Source organism: Thamnophis elegans, chromosome 6, assembly GCF_009769535.1.
Source record: "Thamnophis elegans isolate rThaEle1 chromosome 6, rThaEle1.pri, whole genome shotgun sequence".
In the NCBI taxonomy this organism is placed as follows: domain Eukaryota; kingdom Metazoa; phylum Chordata; class Lepidosauria; order Squamata; family Colubridae; genus Thamnophis; species Thamnophis elegans.
Window position 1 is genome coordinate 43,334,449 of NC_045546.1, and position 22,254 is coordinate 43,356,702.

Sequence of the window (22,254 nt, forward strand, 5' to 3'; positions counted from 1 at the left end):
TAATAACTATTAGTTACCAGCATATGAGGTCATATCAGTTCTTGTGTAGAAACTATTAAAGAGTACATATTACTATAAATTTTTGAGTCCTATACTTCCAGGATATCTAAACATTCAACTACCATATGTGTTGGTTTACAAACTGCTGCTGTTGATTTATAAACTCTCTTCCTTATGTATATCAAACACTTAGTGATTCTGTTATCAAGACACAACTATAAACCCTAAATTGAATAAGAAGGGAAGACAAGAAATAAGATATCTAGTAGATAATCTAGAGACTATTTACTATGTGCACAGAACATGTTAAAGTCTAATACTAATCTTAAGTAGACAACAAACCTATTGGTTTAAAAGAGGACAACATAGTACGCTAGAATAAAATGTGTGTTGCTAATTGATTTTAATTAGCTAAAATAAGTGATGTTCAATTTCAACTATTCATTCATTATAGATGTAAATGTGTTTTTATTTTCCATTTTCATTTTCGTACAGTCACATATATACTGTGCAGAACCGGGGCCATATAACATTAAACAATAAACACAGCCATTCATCTTGTCAATAATACCCCCCAAAATACCCCCCAAAATAGAAACCCATATTCATTTATTATAATTGTGGCTGGACCAAACTCACTCACTCACTCTCTGTCTCTCTCTCTCTCTCTAAAAGGAACTTATCCCTTTTTAAAATCTACCCTCTGTTGTGAGAATTATTATCTCAGGTGGTTTGGGGTTGTGTTTTTTTTTGCTCTTTTTTAATGAAACATTTTTTTTCCCTCAAAAGGGAGGCTAAAGCCTTTTTGGAAACATTTGAAAAAAATTGGTGGCAACTTACAAGTTTTAAATGAAAAATAAGAAAAAAGGTTTGATGAATTTGTAACAGTTGAAAATCAACCTGAAGAAGACATCCAGATACAGATATCAATATTTAAATCAGCCATGCAACTGTAGGTAGGACTGGAGGTTTGTTTATTGTTAACATACTGTATATCATATACTGTATGCCGCATCAGGTTTGTGCTTGACCTTGGGAGTGTGAGATGGGATGGGCATGGCCAGGGTGGGCATGGCCAACATGACATCACTTGTGTTGGGGGGTACTGGTGATGACCCAAACATTCTGCCAGCGAAAACAGGCTCCCAAGCTCCATTTTTGGCTGGGACGACTTCCTGCAATTCTCTGCCAGCAAAAACAGAGTTTAGGAATGCTGGCAGAGGCACCATGGGCTGGTCCTTTTACAATTTCCAGGGCAGGCCTGGATCTGACCCACAGGTTTTGAGTTTGACACCCCTGACATATATGAAAGAGGAGTTTTGTTTGAAAATTGAAGATTTGTTAGAGGCGGCTAAAAGGGGCATTAATGAACTTCTCAGAAAAAAATGATGGAGTTTGCAGAATATAGACATCACATGCAGCTAGAGGACAGCTGTCAAGATACATTGGGTCCCAATTTGTGGGAAGATTTGTTGAACAAGTATTATGGAAATATTCTCAAAGGAGATGTACTTTTTTGGATATTGAGAAGCAGTTGTCTGAAAAGATTCCACTCATAGTTTTAAAGAAATGCAAATACAATATATTGAATGTTGTTTTTATTATTAAGAATCAGATGATATTTGATCCTGGACAGATCAGAGACAATGGCTGTACTGGTTTATGAGAGAATAGAAGCCACTTGTAGATTTTCTGCGAATACAATAACAGATTGTTAACAGAGAGCTTTGAGGTCTAGCTTTGTTGTTGGGACTACCTGTTAACTGTTTTTTTAACCTGTTAACTGTTTAAAAAAATAAATAAAAGATAGATGGATGGTCAAATTGGTTGATAGATTTCTTGATCTTGTATTTGAACCTTGGAAATACACACACACACACCTCTGGACCAAAACAAATTGCCTTTATTAATAATACTATACATTCTCCATTATACCAGCAAATTCCACTGGAAAATGTCAGGATATCTGTTTCTGATCTGAAATTCAAGAGAAAGTAGGTCATGTAGCAAGAGAATGACCCAAAACAGAATAATACAGTTGGAAGGGACGTTATAGTCCAACACCCTGCTTAAGCAGGAAACTCTATAATATTTCATAAATTGTCCAATCTCTTTCTAAAAACCTCAAGTATTGGAGCCCCCATAACTTCTAGGCTAGTTGTTCCACTGATTGTTCTAACTATCAGGAAATTTCTCTTTACTTCTAGGTGGGCCCTCTCCCTGATTAGTTTCCATCCACTTCTTCATAGTTGATAGTTCCATTCATTGCTTCCTATGACCAAAGACTGGTTAAAGGAGAATAATTGTTGGCTGAGCGGAAACAAAAATAGCCAGGGAAAAAGGCCTCTTGTCAGTCAGCTGATTTACCACTAGCTTACTTGGTACTTAGGAGCAGAGGACAAGGAAACAAAAACCAATGACTTAATAGCCAGCCATCAACATTCCAATTAACAACTAAACGTCACACACAACTAGCTCCCCCTAAATGCCATACACAGAACAGCCCAGTGTTCCGAGGATGGGCTTCAGCATGAGTTTGAAAGCTTGGAAAACTAAATCTCTGGTCCTGGTGACCGACTTAGGTTGGATCTAGCAAAGTGGAACAAATTTAAGAATTTTGGAATGACCAAGTCAGAATCATGACCGTAACCCTATAGAAATGTTGTGGAATGATATGATACAGCAGTTCATCTGAGGAAGCCTATCATTATCCTTGAGTTGAAGTTCTTCTGTAAGAAGAAATGGGCTAAAATTCCTCCAAGCCAGTGTGCAGAACAGTTATCAGAAAATTTTAGTTGCAGTTATTGTTGCTCAAGAGCAGGAACACCAGTTATTGAAAGCAAAAGTTCATATACATTTGACAAACACAAATATATAGTAGGATCCATGTAATTAATAATGTTATGGTTGACTTTAGAACAAAGGCATATATTAAATGATTTGCTAATATCACTTCTCCGTCCCCAAACTATACTGGAAATATTTATTTATTTTATTTAGTTTGTCAAACATATACGAGATAACAGGTATAAGTATAAACATGGACACGAAAAAAGGAAATGAATACAAATAAATGGGGACAGTAGGACAGGGACGCACACTGGTGTGCTTATTGTCAGCGTTCCAAGTATCATGTAGAATTAAACCAGAGTCCAAGGCAAAGCGATCCTTAAAGTTCCAATTTAATAAATCAGACATCTTAGCACAGCTGTGTAATCCCAATTCTGGAAATTACATCAGAATCCCACCCAGTTAAAAGTTCATGATCTTGTCCCCACACCCACAATCCATCACATGGTCCAACTTTCTTCTTCCACACTGGCATCTATACTGAGCTGCTTCTGGTCAGGTGCAAAGGCGCAGAGACAAAAGATGACCTTGGTCTTCTAGAAAAGAATGACAACAGCACATTCCACAATCCTACTCCTTTCTATTCCCCCCTCCCATCAACTATACTAATGAAACAGCATAATGAAATAAGAGAAAGTGTGGCAGGCCAAAATTCTAAAAGGGATATAATTGCAGGCCTGACACTTACGCACGCTCCCTACATATATACCATAAAGACAATATTATTATTTTGGAACTAATTTTATGAAGGTCATTCATTATTGTTTGATCAATAGCAAATACCCTTTTTCACTTGGAACTCAGCTGTAGCTCCCCTGCAATTTTGCCATGTAAAATTCTGGCTAAAACAATTATTCTATCTCCTTAGTCTAGCTTACTCTCTTGGATAATTTTATTTCACCTTTGAAAGTGTGCTCTGAATGATAATAGAAATAATGAAAAGCCTTGTGCTTTTCACTATATTTCATCCTAATTATTTTATTTTTGTGAAATTCGCATAAAGTAATGATTTGCAATTAGCTTTTGATTTTTCTGGGAATATATTAGATTTTATTTATGATACCAGTTTATCCGATGTCATAAGGTACTTTAGAAATTAATAATAGTTAAAACTCTTTAAACTTTCATTATTTTTTAACAGTATTACCGATTGTTTTTCTGAATTTAGGAATGGCCTCTGCCATTATAGAACGTGGGGAAAACAAATGAGTTGCATTGGTTATAATTACAACAATAATAAACATCTCCACGTTAAAAGTTTTGATTATACTATATTGCATATAAGTTCAATTTAAAACAGACACAATCATACTCTCAAAAAACATTTTACAGAAATAAATGAAGTTAATGTGTACTAAACAGTATTTTATATTATCCAAACTGAATTCTCTGGAGTTTGACTCGGCTCACAATTTTCAAAACATTAAGAACGCCGATGCCCTTTCGTGGGCAGCAGCTTCAAACCCCCGACTGCGTTTGCGCATTTCCTAGCAATCCACACAAACCGACCGGTAATCCAGAACGCTTTCTTCAAACCCGCCCTCAGCACTTCCTCGTTCCAGGATCTCAACACATGACTGGTAGAGATCCTCCCCATGCAATGTTGCTTTGATGACGCGCCTGGGCTATTGGACGTCTGACTCGTTAAGCGTGAAAGGCTACAGAGCGGAGCTCCGTTAATTTCAAGCGAGCCGGCTCTTGGCGCAGCGAGAAGTCAGCGTGAGTCATACGTGGGGACGACACTTCAGTGCTGCAGATCTTCAATTTCCACGTGCCAATTGCCGCATCATCCCAGCGACGTCGCAGAGGGCGGGCGGTTACCCGGAACGGCCCTGTCCTGCCTTCCCCTTTCTTAGCGAATGACTGAATGGAAAGCATCTGTTTAGCTCCATTAGAAAAGAGGGAGGAGTGGGGCTCTGCCAGCCCACTTCTTTGGCTTAGCCTATCTTAGTCTTGGTCCGAAGCAGGGTGGGGTGGGGTACGCTTCCAGATGACCTCTTTTAATCAAGTGCCACTACAGTTGCAAAGATGGCTGTGCTAAATTCGTTTCCGACTGAACTGGAGCGACTGCTGGAGAAAGATCCCTACTTGATTCCTTTTGAGCAAGACTTCCAGCGCAGGTAACTTAACCACCTGGGTCCCTTGGTGGTTCTGCTGGAGTTCTGCTCTCCATTCCCACAATCCTTTCTAACACCATCACCACCACCGCTTTCACATTGTGAAACGTTTCTCTTCCGTTTTCTGTCTATTGGTAGAGACAAAAGAGTAACAAACAAAAGTTTACCATACTCTAAAAGTTACATGGTTGTTACATCTCTGTGGTTACATAGTAAATTCTAGCTCTATTTTAGAAATTATGGGACTGCTTATTTGCAACCTAGTTGTGTGCATGTTACCAGAATTGATAACTTTTTACCAATCCTTATAATAACAGGTTGTTATTCCATCTATATAATGTATGTAAGTTATATAAATATTTCCTTAACAGAGGGTGGACAGTTGCACATGTTCTGGAAATAGGTTGGGTTAATCACTTGTGGAATAATGTGTTTTGACTCATGGCTCCCTGGCAATTTTAGAAGAAAGCAGCACAAAACAAAGCTAGTTGTATTTAATTTTTCGAGTGAGAACAAGATAAGAGCAAAGATATATTATCAAGGAGTATATTGAGGTACTCTGTGCCCTGTAATGCTTGTCCATTATTTAACCTTACTTTTAGGGTAAGTACTAGTATACAGAAACCAGAAAATGAATAACCAAACATAAACCAACAAAATTAAAGATGTGATAGATGAAAAAAATGATAACATAGCTTAAGCTGCCTTTCTAATGCTGTACAATATCCCTTTCTATACTTTTCTGCCCTTACAAATCATTGTTATTAAGATACACATTCGCTGCTTCATAGCTTGCCTCTTCTTTAAATTTCTCATTTCAGGATTTTGCCAACGCTACTCCAAATAGTTTTACTCTAAATTCAAAATTTCCCTCCACATATTTTGCAACTCAGTCCTTATATGGCCAAACCCCTTAGCATATTTTCATATAATGAAATTGGCCAAGCCCACCCTAATTTCCACTTCTTTCAACAAACAAATATCCTAACCGACCATGTGTATCACACCACAGTATTAGACTGCTGTGAGAATAAAAGTACAGATTATTGTACTGAGTTGTATTTATACCACATGCAGTACACTGTTGTTAAGGCTGATGAGTTTTGGCCCCTTTTGCTAGTATACCGTAAGCAGATCCATAGTATGGTTTCATCTGAAACATGCTGACAGTATTATATGCACTGTAGGTTGTCTACTCTAGAGATTACTTTTCAAACCAACAAATTGTTAGTATACTAACTGTTAAGAATGTGTAGTTTGCTGACAGATTCGGACTATTGTTTTTGTATTATTTAACAAACAGTTTTAAGAACTCAGAACTATATCAATTCAATTGGCCTAAGATTTAGTGTTTCTGGTTCAGAAACTCAAGATCCTATTAATAAGCATGAATATTTGAGAATTTACTGGGTTACAATTTAAAATAGCCAAATAAATTGTCACTTATTAGATATGCTAGGAATTCTAGCTAATTTTTATCTGGAGTACGTTTCCTGAATTAAACTTCAGATATATAACTAAAACTTTAGAAAGTGAAGGAAGCTGCTAATTTGATAAACAGGTTAGACATACAGTACATTGTTGAATGAATTATGGATATTTCAAGTAAACCAATTTTCTGAAATTAAATCACAAGTTAGATTGGGTTTGATTATAATGATGGCTAGCTAATTTGTAAATTGATGTAGGACATGGGTGTCAAACTTGTGGTGTCACGTTGCCGTCATGTGACGTTTTCCCCCCTTCACGGAGCTGGGGTGGGCATGGCCTGCACATGATGCATCCGGCCTGTGGGCCACCAGTTTGACACCCCTGATGTAGGAGGAGTGGCAAAACTCTGGGCAGAGTTCAATGAGGGATTAATCTAGAATCCCTATCCTTTGAATTTTGTGGTACTTATCTTGAATTAAGCAGGTGCTAATTGTTAATTGAGAAGACTCCTGTGCATAGGCTGTTTAGCAATAAATCAATTTAATTGGACCTTAATACTGTTTAGCAATTTGGACTTTGTGTGGACCTGCTCTTTTGCACCTGACACTTGATGTTTTTACTAACATAGTCATGGGTTTTTTTGTCTCTAAATTTCATCATCCAAAAGATGATTATTATAAATTTTCCCAGAAATCTGGAGCTAGTGCAAGGAACAAATCTTTAAAAAATCAAGACTGGAAGGCTGCTTATCAGACAAGGGATAAAAAATATTAAATTCTTGTTTCATGTGCTTCTTTAAATCAAATTGAACCCAAGTTTATATTCACAGTTGTTTTGGAAATTTCTTTAAATTAATATTTTCTAGAATATGATCTCTGTCTGTTTGTAAAATATTATAATATGGACTTTTGCCAGAGAATAAGATTATAAAAATGGATAAATATTGATTATAATATAATATGGATTGTAGATAATAGAGGACTTGAAATTCTTAATACATGACATAATTATCTCTGAAAATGTGCTTAGTTTCATCTTATAAATAGAACTTCTGCAATATGTTATGTGGTGATTATTTCTTCTGAACAAATGATGGATAAATATGTAAAAATCAAACACTTTTTTGGTTATGTAGTTGGGATCAAGTAAAGGAATGCAATTGAGGCAGCTTTCTCTAATTTGGCATCTGAATGTATTGGAATTTTGCATCTTTTAAAGTTTATAGCCAGTATGTAAATGGTAAATAAAACAACATTGCAAACTATTCTGATTACTGGATTATTGACGGTGACAGATGAGCAAGCAATTGGGTTGATTTTTGAGATTTAAACTTGATTCCTATTATTATCTTTAAGTAATTCCCTTTATTTTTTTTAAATAAAGTATTAGAAGGGATGTATTTTGGAGTAGTGGAGTAGTAAAAATTGTCTCTTTGAGGGAAGTATTGTTTGATGAGGGGAGTTAAGATTAAAAAAGGGCCATATACTTCAAACAAGGATGTATTTCAAAGAAGATTATGTGCTAATCTTTTGGGAAAAAGATAAAAATCTTGTAGCTTCTCAGAAACAAGAAGTGTATTCTAAACGTCTTAAATGAGAATATGTTTTTTCCTTCCCTAGCGTGATCTTTTCAGACACAGTTTGTTATAATTTCCCATTGTTAATATCACATATATTTTAGTAGTACATTTGGATTCTATATTTTGCAAAAGTAGATGGCAGCATGACCCAGTATTGAAAGAACTTGTCTTAATTTCTGTCAGCGCTAGACTAAGCAAGATTCATTTATTTAGAAAGTATATTTGTAGGTTGCTTCTTTTATAACTTTGGGTAGCTGAAGTTAGCGGAGAATTAAAATGGTATTTTCCAGTTATTTCTCTAAAGATATCACAGAAAGAAGAGACTGTAGCAGGAAATGCTCAAGGAGGAGATGAGATAAATTTATCAGCAACTTTATATCTGTTCCCCACTCCTCTGCTACATAGGCTGCAGTTTGTGTGGTCTTCAAGTGAACAGCACATTTGTCAACTCTGAATCAGCTGAAAGACTTCTGTCCTTGGAGAGATTCTGTTGGTTCTTCTTGATCTCTCAGAACAGTGGGCAATCTTAGTTCTAAATTGATAGAGATCTTTGAGAACACAAGGCACAGCATTCATACTCTTAGATAGATTTCATATGGCAGGGGTCCCCAACTCCTAGTCTGTGGACTGGCACCAGTCTGTGGCATGTCAGAAACTGGTCCGTGCCAACTAGTGAAGCCCCATCTGTGAGATGCAGCCTTCACCAGAAATCACACCCATTCTAATCTGTGGAAAAAGTCTTTCTCCATGGAACCAGTCCTTGGTGCCCAAAAGGTTGTGGGCTGTCATAAGGTATTTCTTTGGAGGTAGGTACTCCTTAAAACAGGTCAATTCAATGTTGTATATTTGGTTGTCCAGTCCTTTTTAATCTGCATAAAACTCCTAGAAATTATCAGGAGATTTGTACCTGCATTCTGTCAGTATACTGAAGACACCAAATTCTATTTTCCTATTACATTTTCAGGAAATGAATGAATACATGACTATAGTCAGTAATGGATAAGATGAGGAATAGTAAATTGAACTGAATCCAGACAAGATGGAAGTACTCCATGGGGTGAAGGGTGAGGAGGGTTATTATTTCAGAGAGTGATAGTTCTGTCTATTATGAATTGGATCATACTGTCCATGAAGGAGCAGGTATATTATTTGTGGGTGCTTCTGAACTAAAATATGATTTCCCAGTATGAGGCAACAAGCAGGAGTCTCTCTGTGGGTTAATATACAACTGACTTCCTGAAAATAATCTTAAAATATTAATGGATATGATAACTTCCAGACTCAATTATATTAATGTGCTGCACATGGGGAAGTTTTTTTCTTTCTAGCCTGGAATCTTTGGACTGATACAAAACTCCCAAGCCAAGATGGTAAAGAAGAACAAAAAGACCAGGCACCAATCCATTTCAGATTGTTGGGCGTTATTCTTAAAACTCTGCATACCTTAGGTTCAAATTGTTTGAGATAACTCTGACCTCAGTATGAACCTTCATGCTTTCTGAGAACCTTTAAGAATGTTCACATATGGTTTCTGAGAGATTATCTGATAGCAATGCAGCTTTCCATGTTATAGCTTTTTGAATGCACACACTACAGAATTAAGGAGTCTAACATTTTTATTAATGTTTTAAAAGACTATTAAATGTTTTTGTATAGGAATTTGAATGTTGGTTTCAACTATTAATTTTAAATTTTACTTATTATTTTTTGGCTTGTAATGGTTCAGTTTTAAATTTGTTTTTGTAGGAAAGTTGACTAGGCAGCAACATTTATTTAATAAACATAACATTTTAATTGCAAAATAATGCAGAATTTTTATGAAATTTGTTATTCATTGATTTTATATTGCTTTTTCAGTAAAACATCTCTAAAACTAAAAATCCTTTTATATAGCAATTAGTAATTAACCAGATTGGATTTCATTTGAATAGATATAGATGTACACTTTAAGACATATCATTTGAAATATATATTGATATAGAAATCTGTTCAGGCTTAGAGCTATAACTGTAAAATCCTGTAATTAAACAGTCATCAAACATAAGGAGTATCATTTTTGACATATCTGTTTTTATTACATATGGCACTGGTGGCTATTGGAAAATATGTTTAGAACAACTTTCTTAAAAATTATAAAATTGAATTCTCATTTAAATTTAGAAAAAAAATAATTTTCTGGTTACATCTCCAATTTGAAATCAGAAAACCAGTGGGGGAAGGAGTTGAAAGCAAATTAAACTCCTACTTCTTATTGGAAATAATAGCAATGGAATAAAGAAGCAATTAATCATCAGTAGATGTGATTTTGTTATGAAGTAAGTGACCAGAATGACATATATTTTCAGCTACCATAGTGAAAAAAAGTGTAGCATGTTTTTACTTAAGTTATCCTTAGAGTAATTAGAAAACTTCTGTCTCCTTTCTGGTGCCATGGACCGGTGGCCATAGTGGCAGTGTTGGGATGGGATGGTTTCACACACACAGCCTAGATCCTGCGCATGTACAAATGAAGCTTTGTATGCTTACCCACCGCTTGTGCGGCCTAGTTCCCAACAGGCATGGACAGGAAGTTGAGGACCCCTGTTATAAAGAAAAAAGGGTACACTATAGTCCCAAAGTCATGAAATTAATTTTTACATTAAAAATGTAAAAAAATATTTGTGTCCCACAAGCTTCCTTCATTATAAGCTGAATTCTTTGGGCACAGTTGTGGAAAACAGGAAATGTGATCTGTCCCTTTATAAGACCAAAAATACATGAGGTTTTTAAAATAGTTTCATAAATAAGCCATGGCAAGCAGATGAGTGGATGCCCTCTAACAGGCTCTGCCATGATGGATCTGAAATAACAGGTGCCCTTTAATATTATATTTATAAGCTGCTTAGAAGGTTTCACTTTAATTTTTACTGCTTGCCCTTCCTCCTTACACTTAGAGCCTGGTTGTACAGATGCATTTCTCTTCAAACAATCAAACAGTTTGTAGTGTATTTGCAAAACAGTGGGATAAAGGAATATTCTTGGACTTTGCTTTATGATTTATCTCATGGTTATAATGAAATTGTGCGAATGCATCAATGCAGTGCATGCTATCTCAGCTTGCAGAGCTTGGATTCACTAAATGAGTTTACCAAAACTGTAAATATTGCAGAATATACAGCCTCATGCTACATACCTAAGCATTTCGTGCTGAATAAACTAATTTATTAATGTATCTTAAATAGAAAACTATCTTTAGATAGATTTTTACTCCAAAAGCATTTTATTAAAATAAATTTGATAGAAATCCAATTTAAATCCTCCCCAAAAATCCAATTTTTAATTTTTAAAAAAAATAATAATCAATTTTTATCCACCCTGGAAAATTTGCAGAACGTATTTGTGTATATTAATAATACCTTCTGATTTCTTTCATTCAGTATCACTTATTTGACATGAGTTGTTAGTTTGTAATATGACACCATTCTCTGGTTTCATTATATTGTGAATTGTAAATGTCTCATTACAAATGTCTTCCTGCCTTAGAAAAAATGATTAATCGATTGTCCTCAAGAAAACATTTCTGGCATGAGAGAGGAAGGTAACCAAATACCCTTATGTGTGAATGATATGAATAATTTGGATCCATTATAATCAAGTTTCAGCCCTGAGAATTTAACTGCACAGGTGTTTTTTTTTAAAGGGGGAGGAATATAGCTATGTTCATCTTCTTAGGTCTCAACAGTTTTTGAAAACTGATCATGTTTCTTCTAGTTGAATTGACTTGAGTAGCAAGTACGGTTCTTTAGTGTCTTAGTTCCTAACTTTAGGGCTGGCTATGAAAATGAGTTTAGATGGTTGTGCCTATTCAGGCTTGTTAGATTTGGGAACATACAATATGCATAAATATAAACTTGCAACATGTTTGAATGAATCATCACATTCTATTTCCTCTAGATGTTATTTATCAGTGCTTTAAATGTTGTAGAGAAATATAGATTGCTATATTTAGTTTATTGGACATAGCAATTATTTGTTTGTATAGTCACTGATAATTGAGCTTAACTTGATGAGCCCCTTAACAATGGCAAGAAAACCTAGTAGATATTCTATGACTATCCTGACAGAGACAATTTTGAAAACTGATCTCTTAGATACCTGGGCCATAAGCCAAATGCAGCTTTAAAGGCAGCAACTAGTACTTTGGAATGCACTTGGAAACAAACAGAGCATTCTAGAACCTGATCTCTCCCTACCTACCACTACTTGCTGATAACATTTTTTCAAGTTATAGTGGAGTCACCATAACACAATGCCCCTGACTTCCATGTTTGCAAATGGCTGAGGAAAATTGTTGCAAAAGCCACCGAGATATCAAAGAGGACAGGAGTGGTTATGTTTCTTCCATCCAAGTCTTTCTACCTGTAATTTATAAGAGTGACCTATACAGATTTGACCATGTGCCCAAGTGTGAAGGCCAATTGCAATCCCACTATTTTCTCTCCAACTTTTCTCCAAAAAGGACGGTTGGAGATGAAATGGTAGTTATTGATAACTGTTGTTTGCGGGCCAGGCTTTTCAAGAAGTAGGCAGACCAGCACATCTGCTGGAATCTCATTCTATCTCAGATGTTAATTTGAGCTTATGTCTTCCCAATCCCCCCATTGGTTCACTTCAACAGCCCAGTGAACAGAGACCTAACCCACATGCAAGAACTGCGATCAAAGAAAACTATCCAGTTCCTTGTATAGATTCACATACTCCCTGGATAATCTCACTAGGCATTACTTTTGTCATCTCACGAGGTCAGGTGTGTCAAACTCAATTTCATTAATGGCTACATCAGCATTGTGTTTGACCTCTGGGGGCCGGGGACGGTGTGGCCAGGGTGGGCATGGCAAGCTCGACGTCACTCGTTTTGAGGATGCCTGTGGTAATCCAAGCGCTTTGCCAGTGAAAATGGGCTCTGGAGCTCCATTTTTGGCTGCAATGGCCTCCTGCAACCCTGTGCCAGCAAAAACAGAGCTCGGGATGGCTGCATGTGGCCCTCACAAGCTCCATTTTTTGCTGGCAGAGGCACCACAGGCTAGTCCTTTGCTTTTTCCAGAGCAGCTTGTGGGCGAGCTCTAAACATCCTGTAGGCTGGATCTGGTCCCCGGGCCTTGAGTTTGACACCCCTGTACTAGATTCTGTCAATCTTGATTTTGAACCAAACAAATAGTTCAATAAATGATTAAGTACAATGCAATGCAGATGCCAAATTAAAATAATTTTTATAGTAAATGTTTGTTAACAAGTATTATAAAACTTATAGTTACATGTAACATTTATGTTTGTCTTTTTTTTTTTGAGCTACCATAATTTGCTTGAGCTTCAGTAATGCCTGTAATATATTGCATTCTGCTATATACACAAGAGTACATGCTGTTTCTCCGCTCAATTTTTAATTTATTGCTATATTGCATATATTTATGCATTCAAGAACTGTACTTTATCATTGTGTTTGTTTACACATGAGGAAAAAAAGTCTTAATTAAAAGTTTTTTTAGTTTATAGTTTGGAATGGTGCAAGCCAGAATAATTTCTCCTCTATTACAGATATTACTCAGATAAACAAAAATAGTACTATCTTCTTCCCATTAGCTAGCTTATAGAAGTTCAGATGAAGAATGGCTGGAATTTGCGTAAATAAATTAGTTCAGTATGTGGTTTGTTGGTGAAAATATGAAATATAGTTGCTTTTAAAATCCTATGTACAGATTCCTATGTATCTTTTCACAGCTCTAACACATTTTCTTTCTTATAGTTTTCATAGGCTTACTCATTCCATATGAAATATAGTGAAATGATTGCTTCGTAATCATGTGTGAATCTCCTGACTCCATTTCTGAAGAAGACTGAATTTTTTGAGCCTCTGTTTTATATATGTTTGATCTTTTAATTGCCTGGTATATAATTCATTGAATGATTTGGCTTCATACATCTCATTAAGTCATAATATATATTTAGAGCAAAGGTGAATATTCTTTATTTTAGAAACCAACTTTTTGTAAGGAAAAGAATGGATGGGGCCAAGGCTGAAACTCTGTGGTACCAGGGTGTCCTAAAATGATAACTGAATAGGAATAGAGTGCAGCAAAAATAAATATACCACTTAGTTTTGATAATTATATTTTATTATTTAAAAAATAATGACCAAACCTTGCCCTTTTTACAGAGTAAAACCTTTAGATATATATTGACTTTGATGTTTGCTTGGACAAGCAATGAGTTCTTCAGCAATCCAGCTTTAGATATACGTGTGCTGAGCTTGTGCACCTAAAGTCAGAGTCCCATAAGAATTTGCTCCAGAATTTTTGCTACTCTTTCTTGGAAAAGCTGAAAGTGGACTCGTCTGTTTAAATGGGGGCAAACTTTGACAGAACTCCAGATTTATATTTGTTTCTGATTCTGAAGGGTATTCTTTTCTAACATAGCAAATAAATTAAAATAAAAATTGAACATACTCCTTTTAGGACTTTTCTTAAAAGGCTTGACTGATTCTTATTTTTAATCTTTTGATATCGTTATCCTGAATATGCCAATTCCTTGATCTAAGTCTCTTGGCAAAATATAATACTTTTGTTATCTGGCAGTTACTCTGGTGGTGATTATCAAAGCAATATGGCCTGAGCTTTTGATGCTCTCCTAAGACTACTTTGAAATTGAAATAGAATCACTGCATGATCAGTATATAACATGAATGGCAACCATTTATCAGGTTACTTAGGTAAAACAATAATTGTGCAGTATGGGCCAATACACATTGCACAACGCGGCTTATTATTTACCTGCGTAGGAACAAGGTTTGAAAGGTGCCCTTTGGATTGCATTTTACGTGCTGGCCTGCATCTTCATGTAATTTATAAATGAGGCAGGGGTAAACATCTGTCTGTAGCCTTGAGCTTTTCCCATAGGACTTCCCCAGAAATGAAATCAAATGGGTTACTAATTTGCATTATCTGTCTTGCCAACTTGGCTTCCAGTAGCTTTGCCAGCTTTCATCTAATTATCAGATTTTTAATCTTGGCAGCCATAAAAAATTGGCAACTCAGAAAAGGAGCCCTCAGATAAACTTGGGGGTATCATGGGCTTATCAGGAGTGTTATAAAGTGATCAAAGTGGGGAGATTTCCAACATTGTGTCAAGAATTTGGAAAAAATGTTATAGTGATGTTGAATCTAAGAACTTGGAACTAGTCTGCCAAAATAGGGATAAATCTTAAATTATGTTATTAAATTGCTGCCAATAAGCCCTATATTTTAAAATTTCATATGTAAATTATAACCTCTCTTGATTTTTAGGACAAGATATGCTTTGTAATATGCAGTAAGTATAAACTGTATAACAGTTTGTAATATGGTTTGTAAAACTGAATGTAGCTAGTGATGATGTATTTAATGAATTATGAGATAACACAATTATATTTCAGCATGAAACTACCCAGTTATTTCAGTATTTGCAATGTGTATTTAATGTGTGATTCTAGTCTTTATGTAATTTTTAAAAACAGAATTTAATATCTGAATATTTAGGAGGTATTTTATCTAAAACCATTCTTCTGATTGACTTTTGTTTAGGATATTCGCAATGTCAAATTGTATGAAATCATGATTTAACTCACTAGTAAAAAGGCTTGATTTAAATCAACTCGATTTAAATCATAATTTTGAAAGAGCAACTGTCATCTGTCCTTCAGCGGCTCCTCCTCTGACCAGCTGTTGACTCATAGACAGCCTCATGCTATATAACTAAGATCCATTTCATGCTGAATAAATTAAATTGTCAATGTATCCTAAATAGAAAATTATCTTTAGATAGATTTTTATTCCAAAAACATTTTATTAAAATAAATTTGATAAAAATATAAACAAATCCTATTTAAATAAAAAAATCGATATTTTTATTTTTTAATTGATTTTTATCCACCCTGTTATATTATTCATAGTGCTTTACAGCCCTCTCTAAGTGATTTACATAGTCGGCATATTGCCTCCAACAATCTGGGTCCTCATTTTACCCACCTCGAAAGGATGGAAGGCTCAATCAATCTTGAGCCAGTAAGAATCAAACTGCCAAACTGCAGGCAGCCAGCAGTCAGCAGAAGTAGCCTGTAGTAAAACCACTGCACTACCACAGCTCATCATATGACTATTCTAGTCAAATTACCAATATTTCTTGGGCAATTATTTATTTGATTTATATTCTGCCTTTTTTGTACAGAGCTCAAGGCAGCATATATAGTGCTTCTTCCTACTTCCCTACAAACCAACCTTGTGAGGTAGCTTGGGCTGAGAAGTAGTACCTGAGTCACCAGTGAGCTTCTGTAGCTAAGGGTAGACTGGAATCTAAGTCTCCCAACCAACATTTTAATCCCTATGCCACAATAAAACATGGGTTGTGAATACATAATCATAAAAGTACTTTGAAAAGGAACGTCTTACAAGAATGGCACTTGACTATTCATTTAACAGTAGTTTGAAGTTACAAAAGTACTGAAAAGAGTAACTTATGACACCTCCTTGATGCAATAACCATTGTACCACCTGTATGGTCAGGTACCGTATTTTTCAGAGTATAAGATGCACCAGAGTATAAGACGCAGCAAGATTTTAAAGAGGAAAATTTTTTAAAAACGTTTTTGCACTTTGCAAAACTCCCCAAAACGTCCCCCTTTTTTTTCAAAAAAAGGGCATGAATAGCCCTTAGGAGGCTGGTAGAGTGCTCCTGGGGGCGGGAGGGGGGCAAAAACGAGCAATAAAAGGGCATGGATAGGCTTTAAGAAGCTTATAGAGTGCTGCTGGGGACTGGGGGACAAAAACAGACTGTTTTTCACTCATTTCTGCCCTCCACAGCCCTCAGGAACTCTCTGAAAGCCTTCTCAAAGCTATGCACGACCATTTTGGTGAAGGGGCGGAGTTTCGGAAGGCAAAAATGCTGTATTCAGTTTATAAGACACACCCAGATTTTTAGCCTCTTTTTTAAGAGAAAACGGTGCGTCTTCTACTCCAAAAAATATGATAATAACATAATTTGGTGCATGGCAACTGGCTCACATTTACAATGGTTGCAGTGTCCCAGGGTCAATTGATTACAGTTATGAACTTCCCATTTGTCTTCCAGTATACACACTGAATTGTGGAAGCAGAGTTTGTTTAATGACCACATGATTCATGTAACGATTGTGTGCTTTGGTTAGAGTCTGCAATAAAAATGTCATAAAATTGGGTCTAAATTGCTCACTTAATGACCAGATCACTTAACAATTGAAATTGTGATCCTAACTGGGATTGTAAATTAAGAATTACCTGTACTTTGGGATAACAAACATGTTTGTTGTTAACACCTGATTAAATGCTTCCATGGGAGGTTTGTTTTTTTGTTTAATCTTTTTTTGTTTAAATATATATTTAAATATAATCTAATGATGTATCTAAAATTTGTATTTATTTATGTAGGTTTTTAAATTAAATCCCCCCCCAAAATTATCCTGATTTTGTGAATTTGTGCCCTAAAAATTACATTAAAATTCCAAGGATAAAATAAAATTTACATGTATGCACACATATGCTGCCTTATAAACTGAATGTTGCTTATACCACATAATATATAACATTGATTTGGGGAAAATGTTTCACTAAATAATAAATTTGGAATAATAAGATGCAAAAGATTGAGATGCACAAAAACAATATAGCTTAAGAGGAGCTTCCGTCTGAATAACTGCCTAGTGTTGGATACTTTGCTGCCTTCCCATTTTTTATTTTAAAAAATATTAATGAGTATTATGTGATCTGCTCTTAGTAGAAGTGTAATAGCCACAACATAATATAACACATAATGGAAAACAGTAAAATAACAGAATAAGAGTGTGTCAGAAGCATAGTTTTTTAATAATATTCATTTTGCCTAATTAAGAATTCTAGACATCTTGAAAACTTGTATACTTATTTAAGTCATTTTGGACTAAAAAGAACTTTGAATTTAAAAAACCTGAAATGTTCCTTAAGGTTTGTGCTTTAGTCTTTTACTTTGGCAATAATATGTTATTAATTCACTTGGAATAGCAAGTATTATAAAGGAAAAACACAGATTTTTTATTTTAAATGCAACACTATATTGTATATATAATATGAAGCTAAGTGTAGAGTTGTTTTCTGAATACTTAGTATATGAATTAGAATCACTGAATTGAAAGAATCCCCAGAGGTCATCTCGCCTAAGAACCTGCTCAGCACAACACATTTTTGAGTGTTGAGTTTAACTTTGTTCCATGTGGAGGTTGCATTTTTCTTCTATTCAGTTAAAGTATTCACTAAAACACAATTTGAGCAGGAGTGTATAAATACTTGCATCCAGCAGTATCTTATATGCACAAGCCACCCTCCCATCCCCCCCTCCTGAAAAATCACGAAGTTAGATTTGTTGTCTGAGTATTGATGAAGCTCTCAGCTGCTGTAGTTAGATCATTCCATCCCAAGGAAGGCTGCAATTTGTGCATCCACTGAAGTTGGGCAAAGGCTTCCCCACTTGCTGATTCTGCAGGACTTGAGAATCCAGACTGATGCTCAAGTTCCGACCTGTTGTTTCAAGGACAGTGCAACCCTGACCCAAAGCAAAATTGGGCATAGAGAGATCCTGATGCATGAATAGTATGTTCAATTTGCCCTATTCCTTTCTATATAATTTCCATAGCCTTCGGGCACCAGGACAAGACTTCAATAGCATCTCTAATATGGCCCAGGATCATGATGTGAGTTGGGTATCATCTATAAAGTAATGGTACTGAACTCAGAACTATTACATAAACTGTACCACATACAGTAGATGTTAAATAATGGGGGAGAGAACTGATCACTATGTCATTCATAATGAAGGAGCCACATTGTTGATTTTTGCCTCCCAACCACCACTATCTGGAATTGATAACTGGGAAAGAAGCAGGGCTATTTTAAAATGATATTTCCAAACCCGAATCTCCACAACTTGGTACAATTGTTGATAGTATTGAAGATTATGGAAAGATTCAGAAATACAAGGTCAGGAATACTACTTTCATCCAGATCCCAACACAGTTAATCAAGTAGAGCATCACTGCTCTATAGCACTGAACAGATAAGGCATTCATATTTGCCAACTCTGGAACAGTACTGCTAGGTACTGCTAAGGTATCATGACAGATCCCACTTCCCCATCCTTGGCAACCAAGTTGGTGCAGGAGCTGAAGCTCATATGGACACACTACTGGTTTTCCTCAGCTAGGTCTTAGTAACATATGTCAGGTTTGAACATTTGTTAACCACAAGATGGTTGGATCTGGTCTTATTACAGACCAGTACCAGTTTGTGACTAAATAGACCAACAGTCCACCACTCAGATTCCTGGTAGAAGCAGCAGAGGAGGAAGAAGGGACAGCTTCTTTTGGAGTTCTCTCTTCATAAGTTTCTTCAGTTCAAATAGGAAGAATGTGAAGAATGTTAAAATAACATACTGATATATCAGGTAATCTGAATATTGAATTTTACTGAGGAACACTGATTTCATTGTATCTTGCATACCTAAGAAAAATCCACAAGGCAAGAAATGAGGTAAGAAGCACCTGTGCACAAAAACAGAAAAGCAAATAGAAGATGATTGATAATCTGTCTTTAAAAAAAACATGAATATTTATGCTTTGTTATATATTGTAAATCCACAGAAAACTTACATCTTCTCATTAATATGCACAAACTGTCCTACTGAAAATACTTTGTTCCTTCAAACCATGTCAGTGAACTTGGATTTCATTAAAGTATATAGCTGAATAAACAAATAATTGCATTTTAAAGTTCAGACACAGTAGTCCTTGGAAATTTAATATAAGCACTATGTAAAGTACAGCAAAGGTCATGTTAATAAGACATAGGAAATTTCTTGGATTAGTTAGCTATATGGAGAATTTCACTTTGAATCCAGGATGAAGAGCATGTTAATTTTAAGAGAGGAAAAATGCAAAGTGATAATATGTAACAATATAAAATATTATTGTATCATATTAATAATAAGCTATTATTATTGGATGGTGATGCTGAAACATAAATGGTTGTCACTTGGACCTAAATAATTTGTCTGATTTATTGAATCATTTTAACAGTAAAAGATACTGATTTCTATATAGGTTATGCCTATCAATGTAATCTTAACATTTACACGTAGTCAAATTATTCCTTTAGTGACCAAAGTTATAATGGCATTGGAAAAAGTCACGATCAGCTTTCACGTTTACAACCATTGCAACATCCCCATGGTCACATGACCCAAATTTTGGTATTTAGCAACTGGTATGACTTCAGGACAGTTGCACTATCCCAGGGTCAGGTGTTCACCATTTGTAACTTTCCCAGCTGGCTTCCAACAAGCAAAGCTAATGAGGAAACCATTTTCGCTTAATAACTGAATGAGTCACTTAGCAACTGCAGTGATTTGCTTAACAGTGGCAAAAAAAGTAAAATGGAGCAAAACTCAATTAACTTACCTTGCTTAGGCTCAATTGTGGCTGTAAATCGAGCAATACATGTTTTACAACTCCCACACTAATTATTTGTTTTTTGTTTTTTTTTGCGCTTCTGATCAGGAAAGTTAAAATATGCTTGAATTTAAAATTTTGTCACAAGGACCTTAGTTTTTTCAAAAAAAAAAACCTTAGTGACATTTTAGTCTCTTCCTTGATGTTCTTCCTCTTCTGTGCTTCAGATCACTTTGTGGCATGCTCACCTTTTTAAAATCTTAGCATCAAATTGATACTGATGTTATACATACCTTGGCAAAGTTATTTAAAAGGCAGTTTCAAAAAACTTTGCAACTTGACCAGAGGAACGATTCCTTCCTGGCTGCAGATTGAACTAACCACTTAAATATCTATTGTATTGCATGCTGATGTGTCTGGATTACCACAGATCAATTTGTTGTGGATGGGTGTGAGTAATACATCTATTTACTACATACAGTAATTTTTCCTTCTTATTCTTAATGATGACTTAAGCTCCTGTTGAGCTCCAGTGATGGTATTAAAGCATTCAGAAGATATTGGCAGGATTCACTTGGCCATATTTGCTCTGATTTATCCTTAGGGTAGCAGGAATCCATAGTGATTAATCTTTGTGATACTTCAATCTTTTGTAGGAAAACACCTTCATTAGCAAAATTAAATTGTAACTAAAAGAATGTGTTTCATTTTTGTTTTTAACAGGTTTTTTTTATCATGATAGCTTCTCATTTTTAACAAGACATTTAATTTAACATGACATGGGATTTAGAACTTTTCTTAAGTCCCCTATTTATAGAATTCTTGAAATGTTTAAGATAATGTGGAGCAGAAACAAGAGATCATACTAGCAATTTCTTTGGAGTCCATTGACATAGTTTATTACACCAAATAAGGATTCAAAAATGGAGACATTTGGAAAATAATAATGTCAAAATATTCAGTTACATGTGGACTAATAGTGTTTAAAAAGATTTACATAATACCCTGCAAGATGAAAATACCAATTTCATTAAATAAAAATTAAATCAAGCTTAGACTCTATAAAGTTTAAACATGGATCAAGCTTCTATTAATGTGATTTTATTCTAATATACAAGTTGATTTGAGTAATATGTAATAGATTTCTTGTTGACTTACTTATATTTTAGCTTATAAATCTAAAATCAATGTTTCCGTTAGCCTTTTATAGAGATCTAGAGATAGAAGTGATAACAAGCTCTTCCTAGATCCTCAATCAAATAGAATTATTAAGAGCTTGGCACCCATTCTAACTCAGGCTTCAGAAAAGAACAGATTTCAGGCTCTGTTAGTTTGAATTGCTAGCTTTATTGTGATATGAACTGGTCTATTTCCTTTTTTAAGAATTAAAAATTAGACAATGTACTGTATTTTTCGGAGTATAAGATGCACTTCCCTCCCCTAAAAGATGGTGAAAATATGGGTGCGTCTTATACACAAACTGTAGCTCCACTGACCCACCAGCCCCCACCATTCGGCCTCTGCATGTCCTCTCAAACGGAGCTTTTGTAGGCTGCAAACTCAGCCTCTCAAACAGAGCTTTAGTAATTTTTGTAGGCTGCAAACTCAGCCTGAAGCTTTTGAAGACAAACAATACTGATTGAAGCTTTTGAAGGCAAACAATACCGATTGATGCTGGTAGGCAGAGGCAGAAATTTTCCCCCTTATTTTCCTCCCCCAAAACTAAGGTGCGTCTTATATTCTGGAGCATCTTAAAC

The 22,254-nt window shown here is 35.4% G+C and overlaps 1 protein-coding gene across 2 annotated transcripts in view; it reads left to right on the forward strand.

The window, feature by feature from the left end:
• The first annotated feature begins 4,186 nt into the window (after window positions 1-4,186).
• GBE1 (1,4-alpha-glucan branching enzyme 1) overlaps window positions 4,187-22,254 on the forward strand; it is a 120,941-nt gene continuing 102,873 nt past the window's right edge. The window contains exon 1 of one of the 2 annotated variants that reach the window (XM_032219995.1): window positions 4,187-4,970. In XM_032219995.1, coding sequence (XP_032075886.1) covers window positions 4,879-4,970 — 92 coding nt within the window. In that variant the 5' untranslated portion in view covers window positions 4,187-4,878. The remainder of the gene's footprint in view (window positions 4,971-22,254) is intronic. The other variant, XM_032219996.1, reaches the window with a different exon arrangement.